The 14,950-nt window shown below is 40.6% G+C and overlaps 2 protein-coding genes across 2 annotated transcripts; one reads left to right on the forward strand and one right to left on the reverse strand.

Moving 5' to 3' along the window:
* Positions 1–2,550: 2,550 nt before the first annotated feature.
* Positions 2,551–10,087, reverse strand: LOC104304584 (cytochrome c oxidase assembly factor 8). Its single transcript, XM_054161789.1, has 5 exons — positions 9,963–10,087; positions 9,047–9,244; positions 7,017–7,080; positions 5,036–5,126; positions 2,551–3,023 (listed from the first exon to the last, which is right to left on the reverse strand). The coding sequence occupies exons 1-5, from the start codon at positions 10,071–10,073 to the stop codon at positions 2,918–2,920; spliced, it is 570 nt and encodes a 189-aa protein (XP_054017764.1). The 5' UTR covers positions 10,074–10,087; the 3' UTR covers positions 2,551–2,917.
* A 113-nt stretch (positions 10,088–10,200) lies between these two features.
* On the forward strand, positions 10,201–14,685 carry BAG5 (BAG cochaperone 5). Its single transcript, XM_054161790.1, has 2 exons — positions 10,201–10,313; positions 10,934–14,685. The coding sequence occupies exon 2, from the start codon at positions 10,962–10,964 to the stop codon at positions 12,312–12,314; it is 1,353 nt and encodes a 450-aa protein (XP_054017765.1). The 5' UTR covers positions 10,201–10,313; positions 10,934–10,961; the 3' UTR covers positions 12,315–14,685.
* Positions 14,686–14,950: the final 265 nt, after the last annotated feature.

Consider the following 14,950-nt stretch of genomic DNA (forward strand, 5'->3'; position numbering starts at 1 on the left):
AAGTAACTTTCATTTCCCTTACAATTAGAGGGTTGTTATTCTGTGAATCAGTGTACTTCAACCCAACCTTTCGTTGGTCCACCTCTCAATTCCCTGTCTGACACTTCATCTTACTTCTCTCATATTCTATTAATGCTGCAATAGAGAAATTCAATTAATAGCAAAACCCCCACATTACCATAACCCCCCTAAGTCACTACACACTATCTAAAATTATTTCAATGTTACCAAAATGTTACATTATTATGCACTTACTGAATGCATAAGATAAAGAGGCACATGCTGACACCACTACATACGAAACACTGCTGCTTGTTCTGACAGGATTAGCTAAATACCTAAGTGATAAGCACACTCCCCTGTATTTTTCCTATACTCAGATAATGTGCACAGAAAAGCCATTCTTTGATCTATTTCACTAGCTTCAGTTACAGCAACAGGCTTTGGTATACATTAAAAAATAAATAAATAAATATATTTTTAGTAGTCTGTGGCAGCTTATTCTTCCTTTGATGCAGAGGATTTATGATCAATATCTGAAAGCAGTAAGCATTATTACAACTGCTCAGAGTAAAAATAAAATAACCAAAGTAATGCAATGCTGGCAGAAACTATAGGGATTGTCAGCCTTTAGAAAAATGTAATCATCTCACTAAATGTATGTGGCTTTGGTAATGACTCAATTTCAGATGGAAGTTTTCAATAGCATCTTTTCAGTGGCTTTATTAGGTATTCTAAATCAGACTTCAACACTTACCAAATAGATAAATATTTTCCTCCTTCAATAGGCTTAAGGGACACATCACAGTCTTAATGAAGGCAATGCCATAAAATCATGAATTTTACTGGCAAGTAGCTCACAGCAGAATCCCAGTATGATCCATCATATGCCAACTGTTTTTGGTGACCAACACTAAAATGACATGTTCAGGAAACAATTTTAACTGTGAATTGACTGAAGCACCATTCAAACCTTCCATGTGAATTCCCACATTCCCCCATGTCAACACGTATTTGCATGATGAGGCATATTAAATCCCACTGACATCTAGCACTTTTTTCCTTGGATTAGTTCTAGAAGTGAATCAGTTTCCTGATCTGGTTCAGGAGGCAGACACAAAAATGTCTGTGTTAATAATACAAGTGAGCAGCGCAGAAGAAAATGCTTCTTTTTATTGACTTCCACCCACTTAAACCATATGTGAAACTACCTGAGGGATCTTACACACGGGCTGTCAGATCATATGGCTATCAAGCACCAGTCCAGGGGGGTTCTGGTGTCTGCCTCTCAGGGATATTTTCTTGTATTGTCCAGTCATTCTTCCACATTGGAACTATTGAACTGTGTGCATTTTCATTGTGGATGAAAGCTTGTGTACTCCAAGAGATGAGTATAAAGCCCTCAAGAATTACATTACATACCCACAGCACTCTAATTTTTCCTGAATAAGCAGGGCATTTTGTAACTTTTTAATAAATATATACCTTTTACAGTACTGATGTAGTAAATAACAGTATTTTCCTCTAAGTGTTGGTGATCACCTCAAACTATTAATGACTCTTTTCATTTACCAGTACACAATAGCACAATTCAGTGACTGTTTTAGGCCCAATGATAGCATGTCAAAGTGTGGTCCAGTACTGTACCATTAGTAGTTCATCTTGCAAAGGAATTATTACAGTTGATACTGACAAAGCTTTTTGCTCCAGCTGCAAAAGCCTGTGAATAAATGATGCCACATTTAGATATGAAAAACAGGTCAATAGCTACTGAGCTGACATTTCCAAAAGCAGAATCCTCCCTGCAGCATAGCTTTAGGAAAACACGCTTCAGCTGACAAGACATATTCTTTCTGACTGAAACCTCTTACTACATACTGTAGCAGAAAACCCCAACCATTATTTTAAAAAATATTAAAAATTGGCAACAAAAAAAATGAACTGTATAAATGGACAGGGAGAGCATTCTGAGGAATGAAAATTCTTTTAAATTACGGATGTATGACATTTTGAAACTTCACTGAAACCAGCCTCCTTCCAACTGATGATGCATACCTGACAGCAAAAAAAAAAAGTGTACAAAAAGATCTCACTCTAGGCAAGTTGTTTGGAGTGCCTCAGAGATACTGTTGAGAATGGCACATTTGGTGCAAGAAATGAACCCACAGAAAGCAGTGTGTATTAGTACTAATGTTTCTCTTCTCCATACAGCCACGTGTTTCATTTTCTGATGAGACTGGCAATGCTTCTGCTTTACTGCTCAGCGTTTACTAATCATAGGTTAGAGGAACTCTTCTCCCAGGGCAGCAGATTTCTTTTAATTAAAATTATTTACAAAGATCCTATTGCACTAGCAATGTATAGGAAAACATGCCTTAAATCTTTATTGAAAATAAACAATCACAGTGAAAAGAGGATTTTTGAGTTGATTTTATATATACTCACCAGACTTGTTCCTTCAGCCACGCTGTACTACTTACGGATAACTACTGCCACAGACCGAAAACTGCTGCAAAATGAGACATTTTTGTCTGTGAGTATTAATAGGGTTGGTGGGAACATCTTTCTCTGACCCAAGTTCAGGTACAGCACACTGAGTCACATGGTATTTAGGAACTATGGCTTTGTGGTTAAAAAATGACCCTTCTGATACATTCAATTTAACATAAACAAGGAACAGCTTTTAAAGTTTTCTTGGTTGTGTTTCGATTGGAAAGTACTTTAGATATTCTTGGAATAAAAGGTAAAGGAAATCTACATAGAGGGTATAAATTAAGACCAATGGCAACTTTTATTTACATAATTTAACAAACGGATCCAAGTAATTATTACATTAGTTATACAAGTTCTGAACACCTCTATAAACAATAATTTTATAGCAGACCTAGTTAATGTTGCATTCTTCATGGAGCTGTGATTAACTTCCAACATTTCTCTTTTTCCAACGAAGCCACCTCAGAGCTCTCACTAGTGCTACTTGTCCCATGAGGAATGTGATAGTAAAGTTTCGTTTATACCAATCTCTAGGGTTCCAAAGCCAGGAAAATCATCAGCACACATGACAAAGGAAAAAAAAAGGAAAAAGGGATACAATTATATTAAGATATCCTTTGGCATTGACAAATGACAATTCAATCATGACCTGCCTTTTCTGTTTTGTGGCAACACTTTCTGCCTAATGAGAGTCAGGTAACATATTTAAAGGTTTATGCAAATATATGCATCCATGAACACATTCCATTCAGACTATGGGGCTACAAACATTGAAAGCTTAACTGTAAAAAAGTTAAGGGATGGGTAGCTTTATGACCAATTGTATTTTAAATCAGGCAAGATAATATAATTGTAAACATCTCATGTTTCAGAAGTAAATCTGATCATCAAGCTATCCAGACCAATTTCCTGCCAGTGCTGTGCTAGGCATAAGATTTGTTTGTGCATATATGAAGATGTGTTGGAAAGACCACAGCTGGGCACATGTAAGGGTGGGGAAAAAAATAAAAGTAGTAACTATCACACTTCAAGGATGATTTGTATAACCCAACATAAGAAACATTAAGTTTCTAATGCAGTACCTTTACAGGAAATACATCTTTAAAAGGTACTGAATTAGAGAGTGTCTTTAATATTGCCAAAGTATGTCTTTATATCTTCAGATAGCTTTTATGAAGTATGCATGGCTTCTGGAACCAATTCAAGATATAGATAAGATAGTCAGTATCAGCTCTTTTTAACCCCTGATAATTTGCTTCAAATTCTTGCCCTTGTTACAAAATAAATATACTTTCTAGTTTCTAACAAGGATCCCAGTCCAGTTTTTCAAACTGCTGCACAAGAAACAAGAGAATGTACTTCCTGTAGAATTATCAGGGAACATTAAACACTGGGATTTAGGTCTTCTCTTGAGATCTGTGAGAAACCTTCTATGTACAGATTTAACATAAACCTGAAATACTAACCTCTCAATAGGGACAGTAACCAAAATCACACTGACAAGCAGCACTGAGCCACTCCCTCAAGTGTCATGTTAAATCAAAATGTCATGCTAACATGGCAACTGTTTCTCTTCCCCTTTCATGTCTCATTTCCTATATCTTTCGGATATTTTTTCCCCTAAACCAGACTGTATTTCCAGTTTAAGTATCCTGAAGTAAATATTCATAGCATCTATGAGCAGTCATTGCTTTTCTTTTAACTCAGTTTTAGAAGCTGCAACACTTCAATGGCCAAAGTTTTCAGGCCAACTGGCCACACTGCAAAAGAACTTACAGCTGAATGCAAACAGATTTTTATAGATCTGACCCCTAAAAATCAGAGTGCATGTAAAAAGCTCCACTGCTTTCACAGTTATGCACTTTGAAACTACAATGAAACAGCTGATGCAGCCTGATTTCACAGGAGAACAAGAAGGAAGATCATGTTTAGACCCAAAGCCTTAACTCTTACCGTGAATATGTAACACTATCCTGAGGTCACTATAATAATGGCGTCTGATGACCAGTTCTAAGATAAACTAATTGCTGCCTCATCAGTTAAAAGCTGCTTGAAAAACAATCCTCTTATTAAAAAGATTTTTTTTTTTTAACTTGTCCATCTTTTTATGCTATTGCTTAGATTTATGGTGAGGTTTCCTCCCACACCACCTCCTGCCATGGGCAAGACAAGATGTGAGTATCTGTTTTAAAAATCTGTTAGAGTAAAATTGTTCTTACAGTATAGTCCATTATGGTATATGCACATACTAAACCTAAACCACCATTTGTAATAGATCAGGTCTGGTAATGGTAGAATTCTCACTAGCATTACAACATTAGGATCCCAGTAACACCGGAAAACTCAGAGGTCAACAATCTTTCAATCCAATACAGAGAAGAAACTGAAGTTGTGGTGTCATATCCAATGGGCATTAAAATATCATTTTCTAAACAGTTTTAGGTGTTGCTATACCAACTATGGGGGGCAAATTTTAAATTTGATTTTATGCCTTTGATTTACACTGTAATACATAATACTTGACAGAATACCTTCTACATACCTGTTATACTGCATATGCTTTCTGAAGTTTTTACTTAGAAAGTCCTTGTAGAAGTCAGCCATTTCTTCTGCATTCAGTGTTGCTTTTTGACCTGAAAATAAGTTTTGGCATAACAATGTCAAGATAATACTTTGGATTAAAACACTGGGCTCAGATGCAGAGAGTTAGGTCTGACTCCTGCACAAGTTTGTATGCTTTTATCTTCCAGCTTTTAAAAAGTTATGCATGGAGCAGACCAAATGAAAAATACAGGTCATCTGGAAGTTGGCATAACTTTTAAGCCTTTATTTACCTGTTTATCAATTCTTAGACTATTTAGGGAACTACTAGACCCCTGTGAAAAAAGTGCAAAAAGCTAGGAGTATCTATGTTTTGAGTCAAATTAATCTCTCAGGGGCTGAGGTCGAAAATAACACAAGTAAGGTCATTTAGTAACATATTTGCCCCCTAAAGCAAGTCAATAAATAAAGAACGCTATCCATGACTGACATTTTCAAAAGGACATTTTTTTCTGTCACTGTTGATAAATTTCAAGTAACATATAAAGGGAAAATATGTTCCAAGATTTTCAGATTTATTAATATAGTAGGCAATTATTTTCTGAAGAAGCAAGTACAGGAGATGACACTGAATATGAGCAAGAGGAGACAGGTTCTCTTCACAGAGCTCAAAAGGAAAACCTACAGCTACAGCACAGATGTAGAAACCCAAGACCAGCAAATATTCTCAACCCTAACAGGTAATTCCTATACAAAATTTCTGGCACTTAGAAAGTTTCTAAAATAAGGGTCAAATTGCTATGTCTCAGGGCACATGGATATGAGGGGGAAGAGGGAATTGTGATAGTCAACTTGTTGCTGTTCCAAAATGCATTTTAAAGCTTCTGATACTGATCACAGAAATGCAAATTATTGATCAATTCTATTTGTCATTATTTACAAATCTAATATATTACAATAGATTAGCATACAACCAGAGGAATTTACTCTAGGATTATTTGAAGGCTACTGACTTAACACCTAAAGTTAATTTCTTCATACTGGTATCAGCAGAACTGATTCACTTGGAAGAGCAGGTTTTGTTCCAACTGTTCATGTTTATTGTTATTGTTCTTCTATTTATATACACATGCAGCTGTATTATAAAATAGCCTTCATAAACACAAGCAGCCAACATAGTTTTATTTCTACAGGATGTACATGTTTATTATTTTTGCTTTTATTTCTAGGGTATGAAAAACAACCCCCAAAAAACCCACACCAAAATGACATTTCTAAGCAACACAGAACTTAATTAAAATAATTCCTCAATTGCACACTGATCACCAAGATACAAACAGGGAAAAAAATAATGGTCTGTAATATACAGAAGATCAGAGCAGATGCTTTTCTAAACTGAACAGCTCATTATTCTATGAGCAAACTGTTCAACCTCATAGTACAATGACCAATTCACTGATGTTACGAAAGCATCTTGTCTTCGGTTTCACATAATGAATTAGAGAGGCAGCTATTTTACAACAACTGTGCTCAGGCAAAGATAGGCAGATAGCAGTTGCTGTCTCCCCAGGTGGTGTCTTATTCTCCCTCAAGGTAAAATATTTTATGTATTGTATACACTATGGACCTGAAGCCAAAGAGTGTGAATTTATCTCTACCCAATCATAACACGCACTTGAGGCAATTCACTGAATTAGGTGTGAAAGGAAACAGCCCCTTCCTCCTTAGGCTACAGGATCATTACATTACTTGGTTAGAATTTCAGTACTTTCCTATCAGCTGCAGGGAAGGCATTAGAGGAAGAAGAGTGCAACAGATGAACTGCCCCTCACAAGCACATCTCTGAAGAGCTCCTCCTCTATCATGATCCCAAAAACACTGATGACCAAGATTTACTGTGACAGAAGAGAGTGTAAACTAACAAAATTCAAAGTCAAACAGAGCTCAGAAAGCATCAAGCTATAAACAAGTATCTCACTAACCTGTTTCATCTCTCATTTCCAGACCCTTGGCTTTCAGTCTTGAGAAAATAAATTCTTCTTTTTCCTAAAATGTTTTTCCACAATAGAATTTGATGTACTCAGTTATTGAAGTTAGCCATTGTTTTTAATAACAGTGTGAAAAAACCAACAACGCTCACTGTACTTGTAAATGTCAATACAACATTTTCCCAAATCTAGCACATTACAACAGGTAGCTTTGTCGCTTAGATCATGCTATCTGTATGCATCACTTAATTCATGCAAGCATTTTCCCCCAGGGATCAGTGCTGGGCCCCACGCTCTTCAATAGCTTTATCAATGACCTGGACAAGGGGTTTGAGTCCATCATCAGTAAGTTTGCAGATCACACCAAGCTGGAAGGGGGCAGGTCTTCATCTGTTAGAGGGTAGGAGAGCTCTGCAGAAGGACCTTGACAGGCTGGACAGATGGGCAGAGTCTAATGGCATGAGATTTAATGCATCTAAGTGCCAGGTTCTACACATTGGCCACAACAACCCCATGCAGTGCTACAGGCTGGGTTCAGAGTGGCAGGAGAGTGGCCAGGCAGAAAGTGACCTGGGGGTACTGGTCCATAGTAAGCTGAACATGAGCCATCAGTGTGCCCAGGCGGCCAAGAAGACCAATGGCATCCTGGCCTGTATCAGAAATAGTGTGGCCAGCAGGAGCAGGAAGGACATTCAACCCCTGTTCGCAGCATTGGTTAGGCCACACCTTGAGTACTGTGTCCAGAAAAGGGCAACAAAGCTGGTGAGGGGTTTAGAACACAAGCCCTATGAGGAGAGGCTAAGGGAGCTGGGGTTGCTTAGCCTAGAGAAGAGGAGGCTCAGGGCAGACCTTATTGCTGTCTACAACTACCTGAAGGGAGGCTGTAGCCCGGGGGCGAGGGTTGGTCTCTTCTCCCAGGCAACCACCACTAGAACAAGAGGACACAATCTCAAGCTGTGCCAGGGGAGGTTTAGGCTGGATGTTAGGAAGAAGTTCTTCACAGAAAGAATGATTGGCCATTGGAATAGGCTGTCCAGGAAGGTGGTAGAGTCACCATCACTGGAGGTGTTTAGGAAGAGACTTGATGGGGTGCTTGGTGCCATGGTTTAGTTGATTAGATAGTGTTGTACGATAGGTTGGACTCGATCTCAAAGGTCTTTTCCAACCTGGTTAATTCTGTTCTATTGAAACATATAAAACTTATTTATGGAGTAAAGTTAGAACTGAGTATTGTTTGATAGGTTCCAAACCTTCAGTCTGTAAGGGAAACTATGAAGACATGCGGCACTGTGTAACTGAAAAACATATACAGCCTTAAAACCCCTGATATTACTTAGATGGAAACAGAATAATTATTTATATGTAAGTCTTTGAAACTTAAAAATCTGTTCTATGGAACTAAAAAACAAAATTCATCATTTCACTGATATCTTTGCAAATCTGGGGAAGATACAATAATCAAAGATCATCACAAATTATGGTGAACTGCTAAGTAGTTACTGGTTTTCCAGCAAAATTAAGTGTCTGCTAAACAATGCTGCTATCAGAAAAGAGAGATACCACAACTGAAAATTCCTCACTTTTGGTCATTTTGGGGCACACTGCCAATGAAACAAGGCATGTCCCTCATTTCCACTTGGTGATTGTACCTTATTTCTCTTATGACAGATCAAGAGGAAATGCAGAATCATTTTCAACTGTGACTACAGCATCTGACTAAGGTGGCTACAGCAACTTATTTTCAATGTAAGAGTGGAAAAAGACAAGTATCATTATATGCCAATAATAGCCAATAATAAACACACAGGCTCTTTAGATTTGTACATAATCCTAAAGAAAGGAATGATTTAATTAAAAAAAAAAAAAATAGTTTGCAGGAAGACACCGTGCATATCAAAAGAAACAGTATTGACTGCCAGACAGTAATGGTGGGCAGCACTGACCCTACCTCAGACACCAAACTCCTGCAGATTACTGGCGGGCAGGCAGGAGCCGAGTAGCCCCGGGTGTGCCAGAGGGCTCACCTGGCTGAAGGCACGGTTGTGCCGTGCCCAGAAGTGCTGGTCGCAGGCCTGGGCCTCCTGTCGCGCCTCCCGCAGCCGGCGCTCCAGGGCCGACTCCTCGGGGGGCACGTAGAAGATGACCGGCCGCAGGTTGGAGTGCTTGTCGGGGGGGCCGATCCAGTCACTGCGGGAGTGTGCAGGCGGACTGAACCCCAGGCCCTTGAAAACACAGGCAGAACTCATTACCAACACTAGCACTTTATGAAGTACATCCCCATTTGAAATAAATTCCAAAACTCCACATGACCTTAAGCCACCTGAGCACAGCAAGTTCATAAATTATGCACGTTCAAATACCCCGACAGAAAACCATGGGATACCTTTAAAATTTACTTGTACTGAGAAATGTTATTAGAGAGAAAACACCGTAAGAATCTTTTCCAAGGAAAATTAACTTTTTTTTTAAGTAACTTTCCCCCACCATTCCTGTACGACAGATATTCCACACTATTAAAATACAAGGCAGCAAGGCCTCGCAAGCGCGTAACCCCTCCTACGCCCTCCTTTCTTCGTGCAGCCTTACAAACACACAAGCGTGTAGCGTTTTCGCGTCAGGAAGACGCAAAAAGCACTCCGTTTGCAAAGGCGTTTTGCTTTCCCTGTCACTCGGCGCCCACCCGCAGAGCGCGGGAAGGCCCACGGGGTCTTTATGAACACCGAGGACACCAGAAAATGCACAAACAAGGAGAAGCCGCGGGAAAGGCAAGCTTTTATCGGGACACAGCCGCACAGCAACGCTGACAGTGACCGCGGGAGCAGCCGGGGCAGCCTCCCCCCGCCCACGCTTCCACAGGACCTTGAAGGCCCCAAGGTCTCCCCGCGGCAGGCCAGCTCCGGGACGCAGGAGCTGCCTGCCTCCCTTTCCCGTCTGGATTACCGGGCTCTCCTGCCGCTCCCCGCGCTCAACCGTGGGGCGGCCGCTGCTAGCTGAGGAGAGGAGGCGGCGATGGCAGTAGCAGCCCCCCCGCAGCACCCGCGTCGCCGCCATGGCCGGCCCCTGGCAACGCCTAGCGCTTTATGAGCGCGTCACGAAGGCGGGGCCCTTCGCAGCGCAGCGCCACGGCGCGATCGTGGGCGGTGCTGAGAAAGGGGCCGCGTCCCTGGGCCGCGCCTCCCTCCGCCACTGACCGGCCGCGGGGCGGGGCTTCCCGGGTTCGCGGCTGCTCGGCCCGTGGCGCAACGCTGCGCCGGGCCGGCCAGCGGATCCCTCAGCCGCGGTGGCCGGCAGGTAAGGCAGTCGCAGCAGGGCGGGCTGGATAGAAGCATTACGGGTGAGGGCCGAAGGAAGCTGCTGGGGGTGGGTCTCTCGTTGGGTGCTACCGGGCTGCCCCAGGGTGTGACCTCCGAGCTTCGTTGGCGCCCCGTGTCCGTGGCAGGGAGGACAGGGCGTTGCTGCCTTGAAGTCGCCGGGGGGAGCCGCCGCGGGAGGCGAGTGATGAAGAGGAAGCGTCGGCTTCGGGGCCTGTGTCGGGGAAGCAGCCCAGCCCTGGGGCTGTAGCACTCCAAGGGCGGCCGGGTTCTGCCGCTGTTTTTCCGCTGGGCCGTGGGTGTGCGGTTTGTTCTGCGATGCCTTCAGCTGCAGAGCAGGTGGGGAAGGGAGGGCTGAAGGTTGTAAGCAAACGCTGAGCTGGTCGTGGGATAACTAAAGCAACACCTCTGCAGACTGAGCGGTAGAAAGGTGTGAAACAGTAGAGGAATAGCTATGAAATACTAGCCAGTGGATTTATTCCTATTGCTAGTGATACTTAAAATAGCTGCAGTCTGAAGTGCTTCAGGATACCTTGAAAATTGTGACGTGCTTGCATAGCACTTAATTAATTGCAAGTCTTGTTAACACTTTCCTTGTAGTTCCTCTGAAACTGGGAGAAAGAAGAGAATGGATATGGGTAACCAACACCCATCCATAAAACGGTTGCATGAAATACAGAAAGAAGTCAAAGAGATTGAACAGCAAGTGGCTGTCTTCAGTGGTCTGTCTACTGATCAAGATTACAAGAAATTAGAAAGGAGTCTCACAAAACAACTTTTTGAAATAGATTCTGTAGACACTGAAGGAAAGGGGGATATTCAGCAAGCCAGAAAGCGGGCTGCTCAGGAAACCGAGAGGCTGCTTAAGGAACTGGAACAAAATGCAAATCATCCACGCAGGCTGGAAATAGAGGCTATATTCAAGGAGGCACAGTCACTTGTGGAGCGTGAGATTACACCTTTTTACAAAGGAGGTAACAGTATAAGTGATGAATTTGAAGAAGGTATCCAAGACATTATATTGAGGCTTACCCAGGTGAAAACTGGAGGGAAAGTTTCTTTGCGTAAAGCGAGATACCGCACTCTGACAAAAGTATGTGCTGTTCAGGAGATTATAGAAAGCTGTGTGAAGCAGCAGCTATCCCTGCCACTCTCTAATGATGTGCATCCTTCTGTCTCCAAAATTAACTCTGTAATGTGTGATGTGAACAAAGCAAGAGGGACTCTTATTGCGCTTCTAATGGGAGTGAGTAGTAATGATACCTGCAGGCACCTATCCTGTGTGCTTACCGGCCTCATTGCTGATCTGGATGCTTTAGATGTCTGTGGCCGCACAGAAATAAGAAATTACAGAAAGGAAGTGGTGGAAGAGATCAATAAATTGCAGAAGTACCTAGACTTGGAAGAAGAAGGAAATTCTACTCATGCTTATGATTTGGCACAAAATCAGTCCATTCTGAAAATAGAGGAGATCCGCAAGAAAATGAAGGAAGTCAACTCTTTACTTCTAAAAACAGAGAATGCTTCTGATTTGTATTTGGGATCCAAAGCAGAGCTGCAAGGATTAATTTCCCGCTTAGATGAGGTGAGTCCTGGAAAAAACCCCTGTATTAGAGAAGCCAGAAGAAGAGCAGTAATAGAAATTCAAACTCTTATAACGTATATTGATTTGAAGGAAGCACTCGAAAAAAGGCAAATGTATGCTGAGCAAACTGCTGCTGAACATCAGTCTCATAAAGCAGTTTGGAATGTTCTTGGAAACTTGTCCCAAATTCAGCAGGAGGTCATTTCATTTGATGGAAACAGAATGGATAAAAACTACATGAGACTGGAAGAACTTCTTACAAAACAGCTTCTAGCACTTGATGCTGTTGATCCACAAGGTGATGAGAGGTGTAAGGCTGCCAGGAAGCAAGCAGTAAAACTCGCACAGAATATTCTTTACTACCTGGACATGAAAACAGATGAATGGGAATACTGAAACAGCCATGGCCTAACACAGAATAACATTTCTTCCTTTGGCACTTTATCCAGATCATTAGCACACAGTAAAAGTGGAGTGTTCTGTGCTTGCTTAAATCATGGAGATTGCATAAGCAGTTGACTTGGGTATATGTCTGCTATCCCACGCAGTCATCCACTTGCCATGGCAACTGTCAGTACACCATCAGCAATTCTGGTCATTGCTATAAGCAAAGAAATGTGATTCTCTGAAAGAGTAGTTAAATACTTGATCAAATGGCTTCTTTTTTTTTTTTTCCTTTCTGTTTTAATACACTTGTTCAGTGAATGCAGGTTTTTCAAAGATGCAGAAGCTTCCTTATGGTACAGTGCTGGCAAGTCTATTTAAAGAAGTTTGGACATGAAAATTAGTATTCAGGCATGAGGCTCCATCCGGCAACTTCACAGCAGTCTGGATATACTCTTTAATGTGCTGTTATGACAAAGCATTAAGGGCAAAAAACCTGTTGGCTTTTGGGTTGTACTTGTTTTATTCCATCCCTCACACTTTCTGAGGAGTGTTCAGATTTGTGAGCAAATGGGGCCATAGTGACAGCTGCAAATCAGCATTTATGTAGGCAGAGCCAGTTATGTCTGTTTTTCATAATAACTGAGCCCTTTTTGCAAAAACAGGTCTTTTGTTGGTGGAAACTCTGAAATTACCGCTTTAAGATAGTGAGAGTTGGGGAGGAAAACCTGTGTGTAGGTAGTAACCAGATAATTGGGATTTTGAGGATTTCACACTGCCATCCATAAACCTGTAAAAACTGCACTGAACTTTATTTAGTGGCTGCTTGTGTGTCTTTTTAAACTCTTGTTAGGCCTGAATTGACTTGTCTTCACATTTGGTGAACAGAATTCACTTTGAAGTGGATGAGCATTTTGGAATTATTTTTGTAAAATTAGGTAGCCGGCTGTAAAGATGTCTCTAACGATGCAAGTGAGTGCTAGATATTTCTGGTGGCTTCAAGCATGTCTTGGAAAAGACTTGTGGCAAATGTCTCACAACTCACCACTTTGTTGTTACAGTGACTTCGTAAATAATCTTGCTGGTACTATTGTGTGCACCTACCTTTTTATTTGTGGCTGCTAGTGCCAATCACATTTCTGCTATGGCATGTTTGTTGGGTTGGCTTTTTGTTTTTTTTGTTTGGAAAGCATGACATTAAAGTCAATTCATTATAAAAATACAATTATGGATACTTTGCACTTAGCTCTTTCATGTTGAATTAATGATTCCTGTTCTTTAGATGATGATTTGCACCACTTCAAAGAGTAAAAACTATTTGGGATGTTAAATATTTTTAGATCTATTTTTGACTGCCTTGGGAAGACAATACTATCTGTGAGAGACAAGTGCCTTTATGACACCATCAACTTACACCATAGTATGGAGACATAGGAACTGTTTATTGGCAGCTCGATTTGTAATCTCTGCAAACTGGATTTCTCACATGTATATATAATCCTACTGTAATAAATGTCGAATTACCTTAAAATGATAGGTGACAAGTGTTCTATGGACTCTGAGTATTGAACTTGGGAAACAGGGATTCATCTTAAAAAAGGAATGCATTGATGTGGACATGGGAGATTTGGGGCAAGTCCTCTGTGCCTATTGCTACTAGAAAGAGAGGATGTTTTCTTCATAACATGCTCTGAGATGTCAATGGAAGGCTGTGTAACTTCTGAGTGTGAATAAATTTTGTGATTGTACAGGTGATTGCTTTGCAAAAACTGATCCATTTTGTCAATCAAGTACAGTGCCTAAAGCACCATTTGGCACTGACACAACATTTGTTGGAGGATTCTCTGCTCCTTCAGAGATAATAACCCCACTGGGTTTCTCTCTCCTTATCTCGAAAAATCATTTCCCCTAGTTAAGATTCCGTTCTATATTTAGATGTTAATATTTAGATGCTAATATTCTAACACAGAATATTAATAATGTTATACACCTGAATGATTTTACTCATTTCAAGCTTTCTACACATTTGAACTGCAACTTCTGATTTGCACTTACATTTTTAGGAAATAGAGAATTTGATAATGTCATGATATTATTAATCTTTCTTTAGTATTACTGTCAGGTTTGCAGTGGTAACTTGTATTTTGTTTAGCAGTTTAGTGTCCATGTTCTTTGGAGGTTACCTGAAGCGTTATGAATGTTTGAACCTGTCACACAAAGATGAGTAAGCATAGTTTCAGATCTGTTCTATTTTAAATTTGTATGTGTTTTAGATTTTTTTTGAATGAACTGTTAGGCCTGTGTCTCTAAGAAGGCAAATGTGTAAGTCAGTGTAGTATTGAGTAGAGTTCAGTGGCAAGCTATTATGTAGATTAAGCTTCCCCCCCCCACATTGTTCCTTAGTCTAATAAATTGACCATTTGGATTTTATGTTAAAATCCTAATCTGGAATGGGATTAAGTCAGAGGTGTTGCATGATTTAAAGTGATGAAATATACTTAACCAAAATATAATGCACAGATTTATCAAAATCTTACTTTTCTGCTGAAGAATGTAATTTTCTGTTTTTAATATCCAAAGACTTGGGGACACTCAACTTCTCTTTCCAATAATGGCAAGCTAAAATAATCAGAAAAATCTAAATGGAC

This window comes from Dryobates pubescens, chromosome 5 (assembly GCF_014839835.1).
Source record: "Dryobates pubescens isolate bDryPub1 chromosome 5, bDryPub1.pri, whole genome shotgun sequence".
NCBI lineage: Eukaryota > Metazoa > Chordata > Aves > Piciformes > Picidae > Dryobates > Dryobates pubescens.

Bases quoted from the DNA above. Each gene is read 5' to 3' on its own strand.
- LOC104304584 (XM_054161789.1), bottom strand. From the start codon at position 10,073: ATGGCGGCGACGCGGGTGCTGCGGGGGGGCTGCTACTGCCATCGCCGC. The intron at 7,081-9,046 runs GTGAGCCCTCTG...AAAACATTTTAG, and splicing joins ACAACCGTGCCTTCAGCCAG to GAAAAAGAAGAATTTATTTT. The intron at 3,024-5,035 runs GTATGTAGAAGG...TTGGAACCCTAG, and splicing joins AAGCATATGCAGTATAACAG to AGATTGGTATAAACGAAACT.
- BAG5 (XM_054161790.1), top strand. From the start codon at position 10,962: ATGGATATGGGTAACCAACACCCATCCATAAAACGGTTGCATGAAATA.